General features: G+C 37.3%; 1 protein-coding gene across 1 annotated transcript in view; it reads left to right on the forward strand.

Moving 5' to 3' along the window:
- The window catches only part of LOC126456893 (mitochondrial uncoupling protein Bmcp), a 106,634-nt gene that overhangs the window by 53,831 nt on the left and 32,600 nt on the right, over positions 1-20,203 (forward strand). Inside the window, exon 5 of the mRNA XM_050092731.1 lies at positions 11,890-12,008. Within this exon, the coding sequence (XP_049948688.1) occupies positions 11,890-12,008 (119 nt within the window). The remainder of the gene's footprint in view (positions 1-11,889; positions 12,009-20,203) is intronic.

Here is a 20,203-nt window from a genome sequence, read left to right on the forward strand (position 1 = left end):
CCCTGAGGAAAATAATTGTATGTGTGCTGCAACAGTAGTATGAAAACACGATATAGATTTCCTTGAAGTGTTATATTGTAATGCTTTACTAGCTGTGTCAAAAAAATCCTTTTTGTGGGAAAAAGTGCACTTAAGATTTTGTTCTTTGCTGTTTCATGATGACTTCCTTAACTAATTAATACTGAGATACTGGTTACCGTTTTGTACCACTAACGTTAAGTTCACTTGTGTTGTCGGTTAGGTAGAAATTTTGAAGTAACTTCAGATTAGTTTAGAACTTATGTCCCTTGTTAGTTTTTCGTACTTTAGGTAACTGACAGTCTGTCTTGTAAATGAGTTAAAGGATGTGCATAAGAAGCTTTTGGAGTGGTAATTGGCTATCTTTGTGCTCACTGCTTCGTTCACGTAAACTGTATGGTCTTGGGTGTGTGTGTGTGTGTGTTTTTTTTTTTTTTTTTTTTTTTTTTTTTTTTTTTTTTTTTTTTTTTTTTTTTTTTTTTTAATCGAATTTTTATGTTGTTTGCAAATTGCACCATCTTCTAAACTTTCCACACTAACTAAGGCCACAGAAGCATGGTCTTTTCCAAATGTACTTCTGACTAAAAAGCGATTGTGGTAACTAGAGCCCAAGGTTTTTATTAATCAGGAATTTGCATTGTTGTGGTGATATTCCTTAGAAGCTTCCATCCCTGAACAAATATTTCTTTATTCCTAACCGAGAAATGAAATACCAATTTTAATAGATTTACCGTCAAATTTTTTAATGTAATGAAATATATTCATAAAACCTTTTATTTTTTATTTCTGATGGATAAGTCATATTCCAATTTTAATAGATGTAGCTTTAAAATGCGCTAGTAGTTCTTTAATAATAATTTATTTTAAAAAAGCTTTCATCTACTAGATTTTCCAAAAATGCCGAGAAACATATTTTTTATATCTGACAAAACAAAATACCAATTTTTATAGGCGTAGCTTCAAAATTGCCTTAGTAGCTACATATTTCCAAAACCATTAATCCCCTATTTCATCCTCTTAGGAGTGGAATTTTGAACAATACCTTAAACGATGCCTACGGTACAAGATCTCTACCCTGTCCAAATTTCAAGTGTCTGTCCTTAGTGGTTTGGGATGGATGGTGGATGGATGGATGGATGGATGATAACGAGGCAGTGAATCAGTCTGGCCCCCTTAGGGACTGAATTCCCGAAAACAGTGAAACACAGCTTTTTTTCATTTTTAACCAAGAAGTCTAATACCAATTTTCATAGATGTAGACTTAAAAATTCCTTAGTAGTTTCCTCAATAATGGTTTATTTTTTAAAAAAATCTGCCACTATTTCACCTCCAGAGGGATTAAATTTCCAAAAATGCAGAAATACATATTTCTTTATTTCTGGCCCAGAAACCAAATACCAATTTTTTAGGTCTAGCTTCAACGTTACCCTAATAGCGACATATTTTCAAAAAACCTCTCATCCCCTGTTGCACTCCCTTAAGGGTTAAATTTCAAAAAATATCTTCTTAAATGACGCTGAATGTATAAGATCAACACACACTGCAAATTTCAAGTTTCTATCCTTATTCATAGATACTTACTTGTAATAATGTTTAATTAGGCTGCAGTACACAATCCATTCAGTAAAACTGGTTCTTATGGACTTAGCATAATAATTTGTTTTGGTGTACCAGTGGACTAAAACTTTGGTGTGTGTACCAGCAATAATCTATGCTATATGCCAGCTTCATGCATTCTACTCCTGTGCTGGACTGACCTGTAAAAGTAAAGTCTGAACAATGCTTTCAACCACACAAAACTAAAAAATGTAGTGGTATTACAAGAGATAAGTTAATCTGTTATTTTTGCACTCGACTTTATAGCTCTAATTACTGTCTGTAGATGTGTGTAGGTGTACCTTTACCAGCCTATAGGAGTACAAAGTTTTTCTTTGATATGGTATGATCATACCCTATATGAATTCTAGTCATACGAAAAATATTCTTTTGCGCAAAAATTATGTGTACCCTATTTCCATTAATGAAGTTCATTATTTTCCACACATAATAAATGTATCTGTGATTCTTGGGTCTTATGTTAGATATTGGTATTAAAACTTGAGTGTCTTATCTGAGGAGAGTACTGTCAAAAGGGCTAACCACATCTGCACACTGATCATTTCAGCAACAGAAGTGCTGGGGCATAACCTGCGACTTGTTGTGCTAAAATCATCTCAACTATCTGATAGCATATTTTCATTGTCTTTTTAATTGAGAGAACTTTTATCCAGGTGCCAGTCTGAGTAGCACCATTCAGCACTTAGTAATTTATTTTGCTGGCTTGGTTAATGCTTTCTTGAGTTGTCTAGCTGCAATTGTTGCCGAGTGTGAAGTTGCACAGTGTTTAAGCACTATCTTACATTCTAGGAAATAAGGTCCAGATCCGTTCAGTTGTACAGATTATATTCTCTTGCCTTTTGTTTAAGAAAAATTGCAGAATGGTTCCTTTCAAAAGCACATGGCTATTTCCTTCCCTGTCCTCATCTAAATTGATGGTGTGTTTCATCTCTTGTGACCTTCTCATGTACAGAATATAAAACTCTGATCTTCTGTTCTCCAAATCACATCCAGAAATGAGGAGAAAGTGTCTCATCTAAATAAATATTTGGAAGTTTTAATGAACCCTCTAATCCAATGCCAGAGAGCCTCTGTAACTGAGTAGAGTACATACAGAATGGGGAACATATCTAGCTTGTTTGATCAGACCATGTGACAGATTTGCCCTCATTGTGATCTGACATTTATTAAGCATTGGCATTAAAATAAACATATCAGAGCCATTGCACAAAAAACTAAATGAAAACCGGGTAAAAATGTTCATGGCAGAAAAATAATCCAGAGTGTTAGTGAAGTGATAGGCTCAAAAAGTGCCGTGCTGATTATTCCCAGGGCATATAGTGATTTCAGAGAAACTAACTAGCCAGAAGAGTAAACAAGGTTGAGGGAAATGTGGCATTTGTTGAGCTGTAGCCAACTCTTATTTCCTTATTCATAGTTGAAGTTGGAATGTCAGTTGACTACAGAAGAATAAATGCTTGGAAGAGAACAGTCATCTATAGCCAGGCTGTATCTCATTCAGGTATGTGTAGGCAATGATTCCGTGGTGAGCAGTGGTGACAGCCAATAGGAAATTGTCTTCCAACACACATTTTTATTTTTTATATTGGATACGTCACCTTATTATGTGAATAGTGTCCACTTTGGGTAACAGTATTTTACCGGGTCCTCATTTAATTTTCTGAAGAACTGTCAGTTCATAAATTAACCTTGTAAATGTTTTGTACTATACTTGATAATGAAATGTGTGTGTTTGTGTAATTTAAGCTAAATTATTAAGTTGTATAGGTGCTTCTTTGTACATTATGAGGGAGAGGGCAGGAGGATGTCCATATCTTCACAGTCTTTGCATTATTTTCTTTCTATTTGTTAGTGGAAAGCAAGCCAGACTTTTTGAGATGGTGTGAGGGGATTTGACACAGGGGAAAGAGCAATAAAGTGATGAAAAGAGAGGTGAAGTCAGCAGCAGTTTCTAAATATTTCAAACACATTTTAACCATGCTCATCTCACATTTTTGTTTAGATGGCAGAGACTTGTATGCTGGATGCCTTACATTGACATTGGAAAGATTAGACAATGGAGAAAAGAATAGCAGTTGGCTGTGAAATCCATCACTTTATTACAGCAGATCTATATTTCAACTATTACATAGTCATTTTCTGTGCTAAAAATTACAGAAGAGGAGAATTAGGAACAAATATAAGACAGTTGACAACATATTGTAAGTGCAAACATAAGCACCACACCGTGACATATCATATAACAATAGGCGACATTTCTCCAAAGTGTCACGTAGTAAACAATGTGTGGTGTACAGCGTACAGGAGTCTTACATGAACTGAGGCCATTGCTTACATGGTTGAAAAGAAAGAAAATGTGATGTCAAAGCAATGTGGTGCCCTTTACTGGCTGATGATAGGTTAAATAATAGTAAAGCTGTATAATTTAATTTTTTTTATCTACAGACAATAAAACCATAAGTGATGGTTAAACCATGGAAAGCAAATCATACGTGTGCAGCTGTAAGTATAGTCCATTCAATGACAGTTAGTACAGGAGAGTGTGTCGTGTACTATGCATTACAAACTAATGGAAGAGGATCCCTTTATAATTCCATACAACACAAAAAATACAATGTTAAAATAATACACCAAAATCATTAAAATTTAAAGGAATGAAAATAGTACAATAAAACATGGTTTACCCTCTCTAAGCTTAAACTAAAATCGTAAAGCTCGTAAAATTACATCAGCATCATCTCTGGGCTTACAGTAGAGATAAGTGGAACAAAGCAGCTTTACAATGTCCAAAAGTAAAGTGGCACATAAATGAATGAATAAGTAAAATAAGGGAATGAAAACAGTGCAGCAAACTAAAATCATACAAGTTGTAAAAATACATGAGTGCCATCTCTGGGAATAAAACAGCATATAACATTGAAAGGTATGAAGCTAACAAGTGATGCATAAAAACTGAACAAATAAGTAAAGTAGAAGAATGTAACAGAGTTATGGGAAATAAAATATGTTCAAACAAATGGGATTAAGTGAGGATGTGGTTATTTTCAAATGTGTGCCCTCACTGGGCTAATGTAAGTCACGAAACTAGCTAAGGAACAAGGTAACTTCCCCAGAATCAAGTAAAAATATAAAATAGTATAGTGAGTTAAAAGGGCTTCCGTAGAGGATATATGTTGACTTGAAATGTCTAGCAACTCATGGACACCTTATATACCGCCGATACGTGCCCTATTCTGGCGAAGAAAGAAATGCCGGCAATACATTATGATTAAGCAATGGCACAGATTTTACTGTGAGCTATAAATCAACAGTGTGAAATCTTCTGTTGATCTTAAATGTATTACATATTGAGGTATAGTAGACCCTAAGTTGGGGAAAATAATTATGAGTAACAAACAAGACCGTACTCAAATATTGACCTGTTAATTGGTCAAATAGGTAAGTGATATGGATACATTCGTATTGAATGCGGTCTTGTTACTGCCTTCTTTTTATGAGATGTTCCTCAAAAACTTCCCAGAAGTGGGTACTTTTCGCCATAACTTTCTCATTTAGCAGGTGGATGTCAGAGGATCTACTGTGACGAAAAATCTCAACCTTGTCCAGTAGGTCCTTAAACCATCCCTTCCGTGCGTGATGCAACAACTAAACTGACAAGCAAGACAGAATTGCACATCCGCTCTGGATCCGGTGAGCAGCAAAATTTGTGCCTCATTCCTCCATTCGAGCACTACGTGTTACTGTACCGAACTTTGACTCTGCATCTAGTTTGTCTGCTGTAACATACTTTGCATTTAGGGCACAGTATTTTGTATACTCCAAATTCATGTGGAAGGTTTTTCTTATCTGCACTATTAGCCAAAAACAATCCTAAATTGTTATTAGTTGATAAAAAATTCTAGTTTTATACTTCCTGAAAATTGATGCAAATTTTGTGCTGAAGACAGTGAAATGTACCTCTCGTTACTGTCTTCATCCTCTGGTTTTGAATCCTCCTGTAGTTCTTTATCATTGTTATGCTTCTTAGCAATTATTTTTTAAATATTAAGTTCATAATTAGCAGGGTAATACTTGATTTTGCTATACAGATAATTGTGTCAGTTTCTAAGTCATGCTTCTTTTGAGAAAGAGGTTATTTGAACAACCTGTAAAAAGCAAAATGAAAGAAAGTATTTTTTGTGCTGAGATGGGTGCTTTGACTCATAATTTACTATACAATCTGAATTTTTCTCTGAACATGCTAAACCTGTGTTTACCACCTAAATTTTTGACATTTGCGTCCAGGAAATTAATGGACCCTTCCATTCCGATCTCAAATGTAAATTTAATTTTACCATGTAATGTTTTGAATTTATTTACCACATCCTCAATTTCCTGTCATTGCTTTGAATCAGCCACATCTGAAGTAATACAAGATTTTTCTCACTAAGGTGGGATTCTTGAGAAAGAACTTATTTTCAAGTCATTTAATAAAAACGTCAGCCAAAAAACCTGAGGTAGCACTGCCCATACTTAGGCTATCTTTCTGATAATACTCTTCATTACTGAATTTAAAGTAATTGTAGTTTAGGATGAAAGAAAGTAAATCAAGGAATTCATCAACTTCAGGTTGTGATAATCTTTTCTTGAGCAGCAGACTGTTTTTCCAAATAATCATAATAGTACTCTCAGTAGGTTGTTGTTGTGGTCTTCGGCCCTGAGACTGGTTTGATGCAGCTCTCCATGTTACTCTATGCTGAGCAAGCTTCTTCATCTCCCAGTACTTACTGCAACCTACATCCTTCTGAATCTGCTTAATGTATTCATCTCTTGGTCTCCCTATACGATTTTTACCCTCCACGCCGCCCTCCAATGCTCAATTTGTGATCCCTTGATGCCTCAGAACATGCCCTACCAACCGGTCCCTTCTTCTTGTCAAGTTGTGCCACAAACTCCTCATTAGTTACGTGATCTACCCATCTAATCTTCAGCATTCTTCTGTAGCACCACATTTCGAAAGCTTCTATTCTCTTCCTGTCCAAACTATTTATCATCCATGTTTCACTTCCATACATGGCTTCACTCCACACAAATACTTTCAGAAATGACTTCCTGACATGTAAATGTATACTCCATGTTAACAAATTCCTCTTCTTCAGAAACGCATTCCTTGCCAGTCTACATTTTATATGCTCTCTACTTTGACCGTCATCAGTTATTTTGCTCCCCAAATAGCAAAACTCCTTTACTACGTTAAGTGTCTCATTTCCTAATCTAATTCCCTCAGCATCACCCGACTTAATTCGACTACATTCCATTATCCTCATTTTGCTTTTGTTGATGTTCATCTTATATCCCCCTTTCAAGACACTGTCCGTTCCGTTCAACTGCTCTTCCAAGTCCTTTGCTGTGTGTGACAGAATTACAGTGTCATCGGTGAACCTCAAAGTTTTTGTTTCTTCTCCGTGGATTTTAATACCTACTCCGAATTTTTTGTTTGCTTCCTTTACTGCTTGCTCAATATACAGGTTGAATACATCAGGGAAAGGCTACAAGCCTGTCTCACTCCCTTCCCAACCACTGCTTCCCTTTCATGCCCCTCGAGTCTTATAACTGCCATCTGGTTCCTGTACAAATTGTAAATAGCCTTTTGCTCCCTGTATTTTACCCCTGCCACCTTTAGAATTTGAAAGAGAGTATTCCAGTCAACATTGTCAAAAGCTTTCTCTAAGTCTACAAATGCTAGAAAAGTAGGTTTGCCTTTCCTTAATCTTTCTTATAAGATAAATATTGCCTAAGGTCAGTATTGCCTCACGTGTTCCAACATTTTTACGGAATCCAAACTCAGTAGGTATATTTGTATAAAGGTTAATGATACACAGGGATACAAATTTCACAGTGTTAGCTGTAGGGACATGACGAATGTTTGTAGACAGTTTGTAACTATTTTGAACAGAATATTGACGATGAAATATATAATGTGCCTTTCAGAAATTTTAAGCATTTGTGGATGAACTGTTGACCACAGGCCTCGCAGGAAGGTGGTGTTTATAAACCTTAAGCTGTGCCCTGGTCTGGATTCATGACTTTCAGTCGTTGTTTTTATCAACGGGTAATATTTTCATTACATACCTTAAGCTTGGCATTTTTTGTCTGGGATGTCTCTGTAGTTGTCTTTATCAATCCTGGATGTACCGTTGTCAATGAAAAATTTTGGTTGGAAAGATTATGTTGTGTTAAACAAAGAAGAAATGTAATTGTTGTTCTGACACAACAGCTGCTTCATCTGGAGGTAGCTACTCTCTTTTTTTACCTCTTGCAAGCTTCTGCAGCTAAAAAACCAAGAAAATTTATGTTACAGGATACCGTTGTATCTTGTGGCTTTTCTTTAAGCCTTCCTGGCATTTACTCTGTTGGTCAATTATGTTAATTGACTTCTCTGTTGCTGTTTAGTAGAAAATCTGTATATGAAAAGCACAGAATTGTGGATGTTGTACAGTAGAACATCTACAATTTTGTACTTTCCAACTATAATGTTAATTAAGCTTCCCTTCATCTCTCAAGACCTTACAGATCCTCTCAACAAGTGCCAGTGCCAAGAACACAAACACAAAACATGCAAAATAAATATGAAATTTGAGTCCAAAAGCTTGAATCTGTATCTTGATTAGAATCTTCATCATACAGATAGATCTATTTGTCAAATCTCTTGACACTTTAGTTCTTATATCACTGACTAAGTATTCCTAATGTGGGAAGTCAAAAGGCATTAGCCTATGACCAGAAATTCTGTGGAAGTGTTTTGTTGTTTAGTGATGACACCTGAAGTCATTCTCAATTCTGTTTCACTGGGGGAAGAGAACGTTCAAATTTAAGCATTACCTCTTAGCAATACTTCAGTTTTTGAACCAGTGAACCAGGGGGGCCATTGAAAGCTTCAGATATTTCTTCACAAATGCGTTGCTGCATATTGTTCTGATTAAGTTACTACCAAGGACACATACTATCACAAGTGGGACTAATCTACTTCTATTAGATGGATCTCTTACTGCACATGAAGAGCCACCAAACACCCATTTTGTATCATAACTGTCTGATCTGATTAAATAATATGATTGCTATGAAAAATGCAATAGCAACAGAATCCATTAGGGACTAACTGGAATGCAGTGTTGATAATTCTGGCTGTCACTCACTGGCAGACGAAAAAATCATTGCCAGTGTCATCAATGACCAAATAGCCAAAATCCTTACAACAGTCAGGAAAAGCAAAGTCACAATTATTGTGCTGAAGTGGCTATGAAGCCAATAAAATGAAGAAGAATGTAATGCTGTGTAATAGCTGTTTGTTAACTGTATGGGGATTTAGCAGCAACAGAATGTCTTTTATTTGTGAGGAAAAAGAAAATTTAGGACCTCTTGTTGTAAACTTTCATTTGCTGCTGTTAGACATAAGTTACACATTAGTAAGATGTTTAATACAAAATGTGTACAGTTTTGTGCTTAATATAACAGTTTCTTTGTTTCATATAGCTCCTGTGATATTCACTGTGATATAAAAAGTCTGTTATCCAGTAGCCAAAAATCTGTTGTCCAAGCACATTCAGCCCTATTTGTTTCAGATAATCAGTACTCTACTGTAGTTTCCTGCCTCCTATGTACCACATTGATTGTTATGAAAGTGTTGTCTTGTTAAGTGCTTTTCTTCTTTGCATTCCATTTCAGGTTGTTTACAACCTGTTATGATTCCCATTTCCTTTGTCCTACATCTTATGTTCCTTTTGATTTGTATTTATTTTTATGGGTAGTCAATCATTATCCATTATTTGTTGCTGTTCAGTTCATCTTCTCTTCTCTTCTTCTAACTCCTCATTTACACTGCATGTATTTACTTAATTTCTGGTACCACATTTTTGATTATATCTGTTCGTTTACACCCCTTGATACTTTTTAAAAACTCCATCTGTAGACATGCATATCTTTCTTCCTGTTCACAACCTCATGATTCATTTCCATATAACTGTGTTGGTAGAGCAATAGCTTCATAGAATTTTAATTATGTACATTCATTCATATATCATGTTCCGGCAGTCCTATCATGAAGGGTTGTGGAACAAGTCAAGTTAATGCATTAACAAGCAAGGGCAACCACGGCTGGCTACTTCTGTAAATTATACGAACAACAAATTGTGAGGAGTGATAATTATTTCAAGTATGAGTGTTAGGAGAAACAACTCTTCGGATGGGGGGGGGGGGGGGGGAGAAAAGAAAAAAATCTCAATTTTGAGGTGTGCTACTTTCCAGTGAGACGGATGGCTGTTGAGCCTATATAGTCATTAACAGCTAACCAGGTTATATAGCCTTAGTGCGCAACCTACAGGGACCCAACCACAACTCAGTGGATAAGGCTTACCCAGACAAGCTTTGTATACAAGTTCTTTTTAGTTCTCTAGCTGCTCAGCAGATGTGATTGGGTCCTAAAATGTCTATATTCTCTCAGCAGTTTGGGTGGTCTGCTGGGTATAACTGTAAATAACATTAGTTACAGACCACATTCAATGGTTAACAATGTATTTGGTATTATTAAGAGTGAGGGATGGACTTCTGAAAATAATGTCACCTTTCTATTTCAAAAAAAAAAAGAAGGGTTAGAGGGACTTTTTGGGTCACTAAAATCACTTAAATAGCTGCAAAATACCTCCTAGTCGAAACAGCAAGGGCTGCCCAAGTAATCAGGTTGTTAAATGATAAATCTCAAGGAGAGTGTACCATAATAACTCTGTATTATTATGACAACATTTAATGTAGTTAACTTATGAGAGTACATTGCAACATGTTTCGTCCATTTGAACGTTAGGATTTGTACACCTAAACATGTCAACATTGTGGGCACACCAGCACAGGATGGAACAGACAGGCAATGTACACCTAAACATGTCAACATTGTGGGCACACCAGCACAGGATGGAACAGACAGGCAATGTGTGGCAGAGGTGATTTAGCTGCCCATAAAGGTAATTCTCCCTCTACAGTTTGAACTGTGTGTGAAATGACACCAATTATGCAGGGGATCAAGGAATAGGTGTCTATGTGAAAAGAAAAAACTGATACAGGATGTCTGCATCAAACACAGTATGACGTATTGCGTAATTCCCTTGCAGACACCCTTATCATTGTCAAGGCAGAGAGCCATGCAGTTGTGAGATAAGGAGTGCTTGGCACTGAGGGACAATCAGCTGTTGTTATTGAAGCCAACCATCGGGCTGTGTCTTACTTCATGATGACAGATGCATCAGTGGAATGAAGTCATCCCCCACTCCAATACGACGCAGCCGAGTAACTCAGACTTCATACTCTGATGACAGGAGCCTCCAGTCTGTGATGCCTGTGGCCTACAGATCATGAGGCACCACGTTTTACCAGATCACATTTTGTATTTTTATGAGAGGGCAGGAGGAAATTTTATGTGGTAACCCACTTTCCATTTTAGCTGATAATGAGAGTGTGGTAAAACTTTCAAACTTTTGTGTAGTATTTGGACTCAAGTTTAATGTTTAGGCCAGAGGTTGTAGTGTGTTGCAGAGTGGATAGCTCATCCTCTTTTAATACAGTGATCAGCTGGCCACATCCAGCCATTGCAGTATTTTAGATTGGTCAACTGAATCTTTCTTTTGTGTTATAAGTTTTCAAACTGTAAACATGGCTTCATAAATCAATGTCCCTCCTAAGAGTCATCTGATGTTTTAGAAGATATTTGCAAATTATTGTTGTTATTATTTTGCAATATGTAGCAATAGTCAGGCCAAACAAATATGGAGCATCATGTCTTTCATGTGACACCCAGTGTCAATGGAAAGTATCAGCATGTTTCTCACCACAAACAAAATTATTTTTTATATGGAATTTTATGTGCCAGTTGGATAGAGTGGTCCCGAATTAGTCAAGTGTGATACTAACTTTATCAGTGTGTATTAACAGGGACAGTCAAACACTAAGAATAACCAGTACTACAGCAACTACTGAGCTGCACTGGTGCATGATGGTGGTAGTCAGTGCTGCCCAGGGCACAGAGCTGTGACTGATGGAGTACTAGTTATTCTTAGTATTTTACTGTCCCTGTTAATACATACCAATAAAATGAATACCCCATGAGACCATTTTTTGGGACCACTCTGTCATGTTTCTTAGAGAGTAATAGTTCCCTCATCTTACATCAGAAATATTTTGTACCCAAACATTTTATTTGGATCATATTCCACACTCTTTATCTTCCAGGGTGTTGGACCCACAGCCCAACGAGCAGCAGTCATTGCGGCTGTGGAATTGCCTGTTTATGACTTGTGTAAACAACACCTAATGACAACATTTGGCGATCATGTTGCTAATCACTTTATGTAAGTATTTATGTTCATTTTTATCGAATTTTTGTTGGTCTAACTTAATGTTCCACACCTGTTTTCACTGTTCCATGTTGCTAACAGTGTGCCAGTCTGTAACTCTGTAAAAGTATACATCTTGCCATCTTATTCTTTAATGTCAACTTAAGAGAAATACAAATATTAAGTCTGTATAATGCTTCTGAATAATTATTTTTACTTTTTCTATAAAGTGTGTGTGTGTGTGTGTCTTATAAAATAATTCATGTTACATTATTTCCACAGTAATTTACTTGTGTGTGCACTTTTCATTGTCTCAAGGAGCTAAGGAACTCAGTATTCTGTGATGGTTCCCTCTGTAAACCAGTAAAACAAAATCTGTGTTGTGCGAATGTTTGGTGCATGTATACACCTTTATTTGAGTGAAATTCAGAATAGTATAGTGCTTATTATATACTTAATTTTTTTTTCCTTTTGAAAAGTTCAGTACATACCTACAAAATACAGTTTACCTTTTAAAGTGTAGCATTTATTACTTACTTATGTCGGCGATGTACCTTGTTATAAAGTTTTAATTGTGTTGACTCAAGTATAGTTGCATTAATGGAGTACACTTATTAGGAATATTGGGTCAAATGCTATTCAGACAATCCTCATAAGACAGTCAGATGCCAGAATGGTTTTTTGAAGGCCTTTGTGGGTTCCTTCATGTGTCTTTTGCAACACTTACAGCTGTGCTCCTTCACTAAGGTCTTTATTTCTGTGGACAGTGCACTAAACCCTGATGGAATGCTTTATGATTCCAAATCAGAAACAAAACTGACTAATTCTGTGACATTAATAAATGGTTGCAATCAGCTTTCACACTGATGAAATACTGCAAAACATTATAGAAAATATGGAACTTATCTAAGGGAGTGAAATATGGTGAGAATTTAATCATATTAACATGTCCAGGCATTACAGTAGGAAAAGAATTGATTAAGTCTAAGTGGGGAATAGTGGGCAAAAGAAAAGTTGAATAGAGACAGACATCCCCTCTCTCTAAGATAAGCTTTGATAGTGATACAGTTAGTGTTCTTTAATTTAAGGATGAAGTAAATTTAAACATGAGATAATTAAAAATAAACTTGCTTGTATAAATTTGGTTGTAGAAATTTGGAAAGTACTGGAGCAAAGGGCAAAAGAAAACAAAAATTGTGAAAATTACTGTATGTACTAATATTACACACACACACACACACACACACAGGACTGCTGTCTCTAGCAACTGCAGTATGACTGCAGTCATCAGTAAGATGCATTCGCTTGCCTATCTGTGACTCATGCATTTAATGTTGTCCAAAAACCAATCACACCCAATGAGATAATCCACAATACCTCATGTCATCCATGACACAAAAAAAAGACGTTTTCATGCTATGGTAGACAGAATTAACTGCTTATCACTATCTGATAAGAACATTGAAATAGAGCTAAATATATTGAGATGTTTACCCGTGGAAAATGGACACAATCGTGAAAATGTTTATGAAAATTATTGAGATAAGAAAAATAAGAACTGTGAGGTAAGTAGGAGAGAAATAATGTTAATAATTCAGAAGTAAAGGAGATCACTCACTGAGAAACAAGAAGTGTTAAGTCATTGGCAGGCACACACAAAAGAGAATCAAAATTTTGCTAGCTGCTCCAAGAACCTGTGTACGTACATTGTTCCGGCTGGACACACCATGTCTCTCAGCCATCGTAATTTAATATATTATTTATTGGTAATGTTGATTGTTGCCAACTTATGTGGTGGGCCTTAATCAAAATGATATTTCATTCAATTTTGATTTACAGTTAAATGCTTTTGTGAAGTTCTCTTTTTTTTGACAATATTAAACTTGAGTGGAAATTATTTTTTACGTTAATGAACGTTAGACTCACTGAATCTTCAAGCATGAACATATAAGTTGAACAATGGAATAAAATTTTCATATTAATTTCCTCGGCTAGTCAGTTCACTTTAAAGCAAAAAATCTTTAGTTATTAATTACAATTGCGGCCCACACATGCGCGAGAGTATTTTTTCTTACCTCCGTTAACCATTGCATTGTAGTTGGAGTCCTGGCTCTGGCTCTCAGCTGTTGTACTGAAAATAAGAATCTTAAAGCTACGTATTTCCTGCAGTGTCGGACGGCTGTGAAGAAAAATGTATATTATGTTAGTAGCGGGTGAGTTTTTCGCTTCCGCTAAATTTTATAAGTTAATATCGCCACGTAATGTCGTCGTTGGCTGCATTGGCCACTGCGATTGTTGCACTGTAAATTACTCTTATGCAGGTTAATTCAAGGAAGGCGGACATGAAATCGGGATCACCTCTTACAAATTAGAAGTGAACAATAATATTAAATCAACATATTATCTGCTTAATTAATACAAATATGCTTACATTTGCCAGCACTCGCAAGATGTCCATCTACACACAATCAAGACAAGAGAAGAAGTGAAGACGACTAAAAAATTAACAAAAGAGCGTATCCTGTCGTCTCTCTAGATCATTTTGTTATATTTATTTGCCCTAGAAACTTACACAGAGAAGTTGTTATAATGCGGATACATGAGAAAAATGTATATTATTCAATTTTTAAATGTCTCTTCTTTATAAATACTGTTTTTTAAGTCTTTTCTTATTATTTCGCCGGGGATGCTATACATGCCTGGTTTTCAGTTCAACAAGTTAACTGGATGGGGGTTGTGTCAGATAGAGTGGGTGATAGGAGAATGGCACAGGAAGCAGGAGGAGGGGTTGGAGATGGGTAGCTAGCAGTTCAGAGGAAGGCAGTGGGTGTGTATAAAAGGAATGTGGGAATGAGGATAGTAGGTGCACATGCTTGGCGTGTGGCACACAGGTGTGGCCCATGGTAAATAACAGAAGGGAAAACTGTTGTGTGGATGGTGTGCGAGTAATGGGTTTGTGCCTAGTAGATAGGTCGTGAACCAACCATGGAACTCAAGTGTGTCTTGCTACAGGGTTGTCAACTTTGTTCTTGGCCACGGTTTGACAGTGGCCATTCATTCTGGTGAACGGCTGATTGGTTTCATTGCTCACATAAAACAGGGTTCACCAGTTGCAGTAGAGCTGGTATATAGCAGGGATATGGTCCCCGTGGCAAGGGGTGGGGGAGAGTGGCATAGGAAAGGACCAGGATGTTGTGTAGGTGCTGGAATACCACTTTAGGAGGGGTGGGAAGGATATAGGGTAGGATGTCCCCATACTTCTGGACTCAGTGATGCAACACAGCCTTCACTCTTATAATCATCCTGACCTCAATCCCCACCCAACACAACCCCTAACCAGTCCACCAGCTGAACTGAAAACCCAGCATTGTGTCTCCTGCCGGTACAGTGTAGATGCGTGTTTTTGTGTGTGCGGGACGGGGGGTTGCATTTGCATTCTGGCTTGTCAAAGTATTTCTTCCGAAAGCTGGCAAAGTTTAGATTCTTATTTCTGTGTGCCTGTCAACAACTCAATACTTCTGCTATTCAGTGAGTGGTTTCCATTAGTCCTAAATTATTTACATTCTCTCAGAACTTTTCTAGAAACAATGTTGATAAGTGAAGTGATAAAACAGAGATGAAAGTATCCAGTCTTACCATATATCAGGAAAATATCTGACAAATTAGCTACATTTTTGTAAAACAGGTTCTGAGACTTTAAAGATTCAGACCCATATAGGACATAAATCTGACCCAATATCATACCACCACTAATTTGAAATATATAAAGTGCACTGCAGTGATTGCAGTAAATATTGCATTGGACAGTCAGGTATAAAAATATGTACACCATACAAAGAACAGCATTCCATTGACATTTGGTATGCATTTAAGAAATGAAAAGCATGGAGTACACAAAATTGACATTAGTAGTACTATTTTACATAAAACGAGGAAAGGTAAATGTGTGGAGCTTGTGGAACAGAGAAATTTTTTCACATTATACAGGAAATCCAATTTCCATTTCGAATGAACAATTTGAGCTGAAAAATAAGAAATATTTTGTAAATTTTTGTGATATACTGTTGTAAAGGTAATGAAGGTTATGAAGGCAGTTCTTCACTTTTTTAGATTTGATATTCTTTGGCTAATTGTCTGTGGCTGTCACTTTGATTATATTGTCTACCTCTGCATGACTAAACATTATTTATAAATATTATATTTTTGACTGTGTGTGTGTGTGTGTGTGTGTGTGTGTGTGTGTGTGAGAGAGAGAGAGAGAGATATTCTTTTCATCTGAAATTTTTCCGATGATGATGACGAGGAGGAGGAGGAGGATGATGATTAGTGGTTTAGACCAATAAATGGCAAGGTCATCAACACCCTAGAATTTTTTTCCACATCTGTGACATGTATCACATTCACACAATAACAGCAGCTTAAGGTATTACATAATATCATTTGTACTTAACTGAAATCCAGATCAGTCAGTAATTTGTACATATTACACTATCATGTCATATATCCTGAAACCACAATATTTCCTTTATATTTGACTGCAATTTAGTCTGTGTACAAGAATTTTAAATAATAAAAAACTATTTAAAATGTAAGAATGCTGAGTCTCGTGGCACTAACATTGAATAAAAAGTTCTCGGGTTTCCAACCATATCAAGCAATTAAAATTACATGAGCTTTTTGCCAAGTACTCTTTGGCCATTGTCAAGTGGTATAACTATTTAAAATGTTTGACGCTCTGTATCTCGATTCAGTAAGGCATTTCAGAGAGCACCTCAATTTTTATAAAAGCTGTAGAACACAATAAAGAAATAACAGAAGGACTGTTGATAAGAGTATCATTGCTATTGTTCATAGGTAATTTATAGGGTGAACTTGACAGACCTGGTTACTGCAGTTCGGTGGCCACTGCATCAACAATTTTGCCATCACAACATGTCTGATACTGCAATTTTTCTTCACTTCCCATATGTCTGGCTCTTGAGTCCCATTCTGCCAGTTTTAATTTTTCATGAATGACAATACAGTAAACACTTTAGTATGAGAAGCAGATTAATCAATCAAATGCAAATATGGATGCTGAAATACAACACCTCCTCAAACGTGCCAGTACAATTTTTGGGTGGGGGTCTTTGATAGCCATAACAGCAGCATCACAACCAAGCTGCATGTATACCAAGGCACTGTTATGCCATCTCTCACATATGGGTGTGAAGCATGAAATACTTACACTTACGATGTCTGGAAAAATACCATCAGTGCAGCCTGAGAAGGATCCTAAATGTGAAATGGCAAGATTGGCACACTAACATCAGCATCCTGGGAGAAGCAAACTCTACTAGCTTTGAAGCCATGATTATCAAGCATCAACTCCATTAGAGGGACCACATTTTTCATGTGCCTGAGTCCCGTCTACCAAAACAAATTAAGCATTCTCATCTAAATGATGGTCAAAGAAAACTAGGAAGACAACAGAATCTATACAAAGATTTATTAAAGGACGACATGAAACAATGTCAGACTGAAACTGGTTGCTGGAAAACTACTGCACTTAATGATCCATTATGGTTGTGCAAAGTTTGGGAAGGAATTCAGCACTTTGAGCACTGAGACGGAAAACAGAAACTATTGAGCACTGAGGCTGAAAATAGAAAATAAAAAGTGCAATGCTAGTAAACAAAAGGAGCTCCTAAAGATAAGCAATGCTGATAAATATGCAACCCCAGGATTGGCCACTACAATCACTAAAGGTCCCTTAGAAACTTAATTTTGAAGAAGACGGTCATACTTGTCAGTAACTGATAGCCCATCATGAGTTGCAGATTTAATTCTACCAAGGTTTGTCTAGACACTGATTATTCTCTGTGATGGCAATAAGTGATCATGATGTTAAATTTGCACGAGGATTGTTCGAAAAAAAAGGCTGAAATAGCACATTAATCAACAGAGGCAGCACAGTGTGCAGCTGTTGTCACACCTAGCAGCAGATTTATACAACAAATTGTCCTTAGTTTGTTTGTTTGTTTGTGTGTGTGTGTGTGTGTGTGTGTGTGTGTGTGTGTGTGTGTTAGAGTTAGAGAGAGAGAGAGAGATTTTGCTGCAAATGCGGCAAAACGTTTACATAGACATTTTAATTGTTAAGTCAATCAGATAGGAAGGACCACATAAGACACATGCAGTGCTGTGAGTGGTTTAAAAGTTTAGGCCATGGCAAAATGTCAGTTGGTGAGGACCCTAGGCCTAAACAACTTTCCACATCAACAGATGATGAACATTTCAACAAAATTTGTGCTGTGACTCATGGAATTGTCATTTAAGTGTTACAGAAGCTACTAACAAAGTGGGCATCAGCATCTACATCTACATCTACATTTATACTCCGCAAGCCACCCAACGGTGCGTGGCGGAGGGCACTTCACGTGCCACTGTCATTACCTCCCTTTCCTGTTCCAGTCGCGTATGGTTCGCGGGAAGAACGACTGTCTGAAAGCCTCCGTGCATGCTCTAATCTCTCTAATTTTACATTCGTGATCTCCTCGGGAGGTATAAGTAGGGGGAAGCAATATATTCGATACCTCATCCAGAAACGCACCCTCTCGAAACCTGGTGAGCAAGCTACACCGCAATGCAGAGTGCCTCTCTTGCAGAGTCTGCCACTTGAGTTTATTAAACATCTCCGTAATGCTATCACGGTTACCAAATAACCCTGTGACGAAACGCGCCGCTCTTCTTTGGATCTTCTCTATCTCCTCCGTCAAACCGATCTGGTACGGATCCCACACTGATGAGCAATACTCAAGTATAGTTCGAACGAGTGTTTTGTAAGCCACCTCCTTTGTTGATGGACTACATTTTCTAAGCACTCTCCCAATGAATCTCAACCTGGTACCCACCTTACCAACAATTAATTTTATATGATCATTCCACTTCAAATCGTTCCGCACGCATACTCCCAGATATTTTACAGAAGTAGCTGCTACCAGTGTTTGTTCCGCTATCATATAATCATACAATAAAGGATCCTTCTTTGTATGTATTCGCAATACATTACATTTGTCTATGTTAAGGGTCAGTTGCCACTCCCTGCACCAGGTGCCTATCCGCTGCAGATCTTCCTGCATTTCGCTACAATTTTCTAATGCTGCAACTTCTCTGTATACTGCAGCATCATCCGCGAAAAGCCGCATGGAACTTCTGACACTATCTTCTAGGTCATTTATATATATTGTGAAAAGCAATAGTCCCATAACACTCGCCTGTGGCACGCCAGAGGTTACTTTAACATCTGTAGACGTCTCTCCATTGATAACAACATGCTGTGTTCTGTTTGCTAAAAACTCTTCAATCCAGCCACACAGCTGGTCTGATATTCCGTAGGCTCTTACTTTGTTTATCAGGTGACAGTGCGGAACTGTATCGAACGCCTTCCGGAAGTCAAGAAAAATAGCATCTACCTGGGAGCCTGTATCTAATATTTTCTGGGTCTCATGAACAAATAAAGCGAGTTGGGTCTCACACGATCGCTGTTTCCGGAATCCATGTTGATTCCTACATAGTAGATTCTGGGTTTCCAAAAACGACATGATACTCGAGCAAAAAACATGTTCTAAAATTCTACAACAGATAGACGTCAGAGATATAAGTCTATAGTTTTGCGCATCTGCTCGATGACCCTTCTTGAAGACTGGGACTATCTGTGCTCTTTTCCAATCATTTGGAACCCTCCGTTCCTCTAGAGACTTGCGGTACACGGCTGTTAGAAGGGGGGCAAGTTCTTTCGCGTACTCTGTGTAGAATCGAATTGGTATCCCGTCAGGTCCAGTGGACTTTCCTCTATTGAGTGATTCCAGTTGCTTTTCTATTCCTTGGACACTTATTTCGATGTCAGCCATTTTTTCGTTTGTGCGAGGATTTAGAGAAGGAACTGCAGTGCGGTCTTCCTCTGTGAAACAGCTTTGGAAAAAGGTGTTTAGTATTTCAGCTTTACGCGTGTCATCCTCTGTTTCAATGCAATCATCATCCCGTAGTGTCTGGATATGCTGTTTTGAGCCACTTACTGATTTAACGTAAGACCAGAACTTCCTAGGATTTTCTGTCAAGTCGGTACATAGAATTTTACTTTCGAATTCACTGAATGCTTCACGCATAGCCCTCCTTACGCTAACTTTGACATCGTTTAGCTTCTGTTTGTCTGAGAGGTTTTGGCTGCGTTT

This window comes from Schistocerca serialis, chromosome 2, assembly GCF_023864345.2.
Source record: "Schistocerca serialis cubense isolate TAMUIC-IGC-003099 chromosome 2, iqSchSeri2.2, whole genome shotgun sequence".
Lineage (NCBI taxonomy): Eukaryota > Metazoa > Arthropoda > Insecta > Orthoptera > Acrididae > Schistocerca > Schistocerca serialis.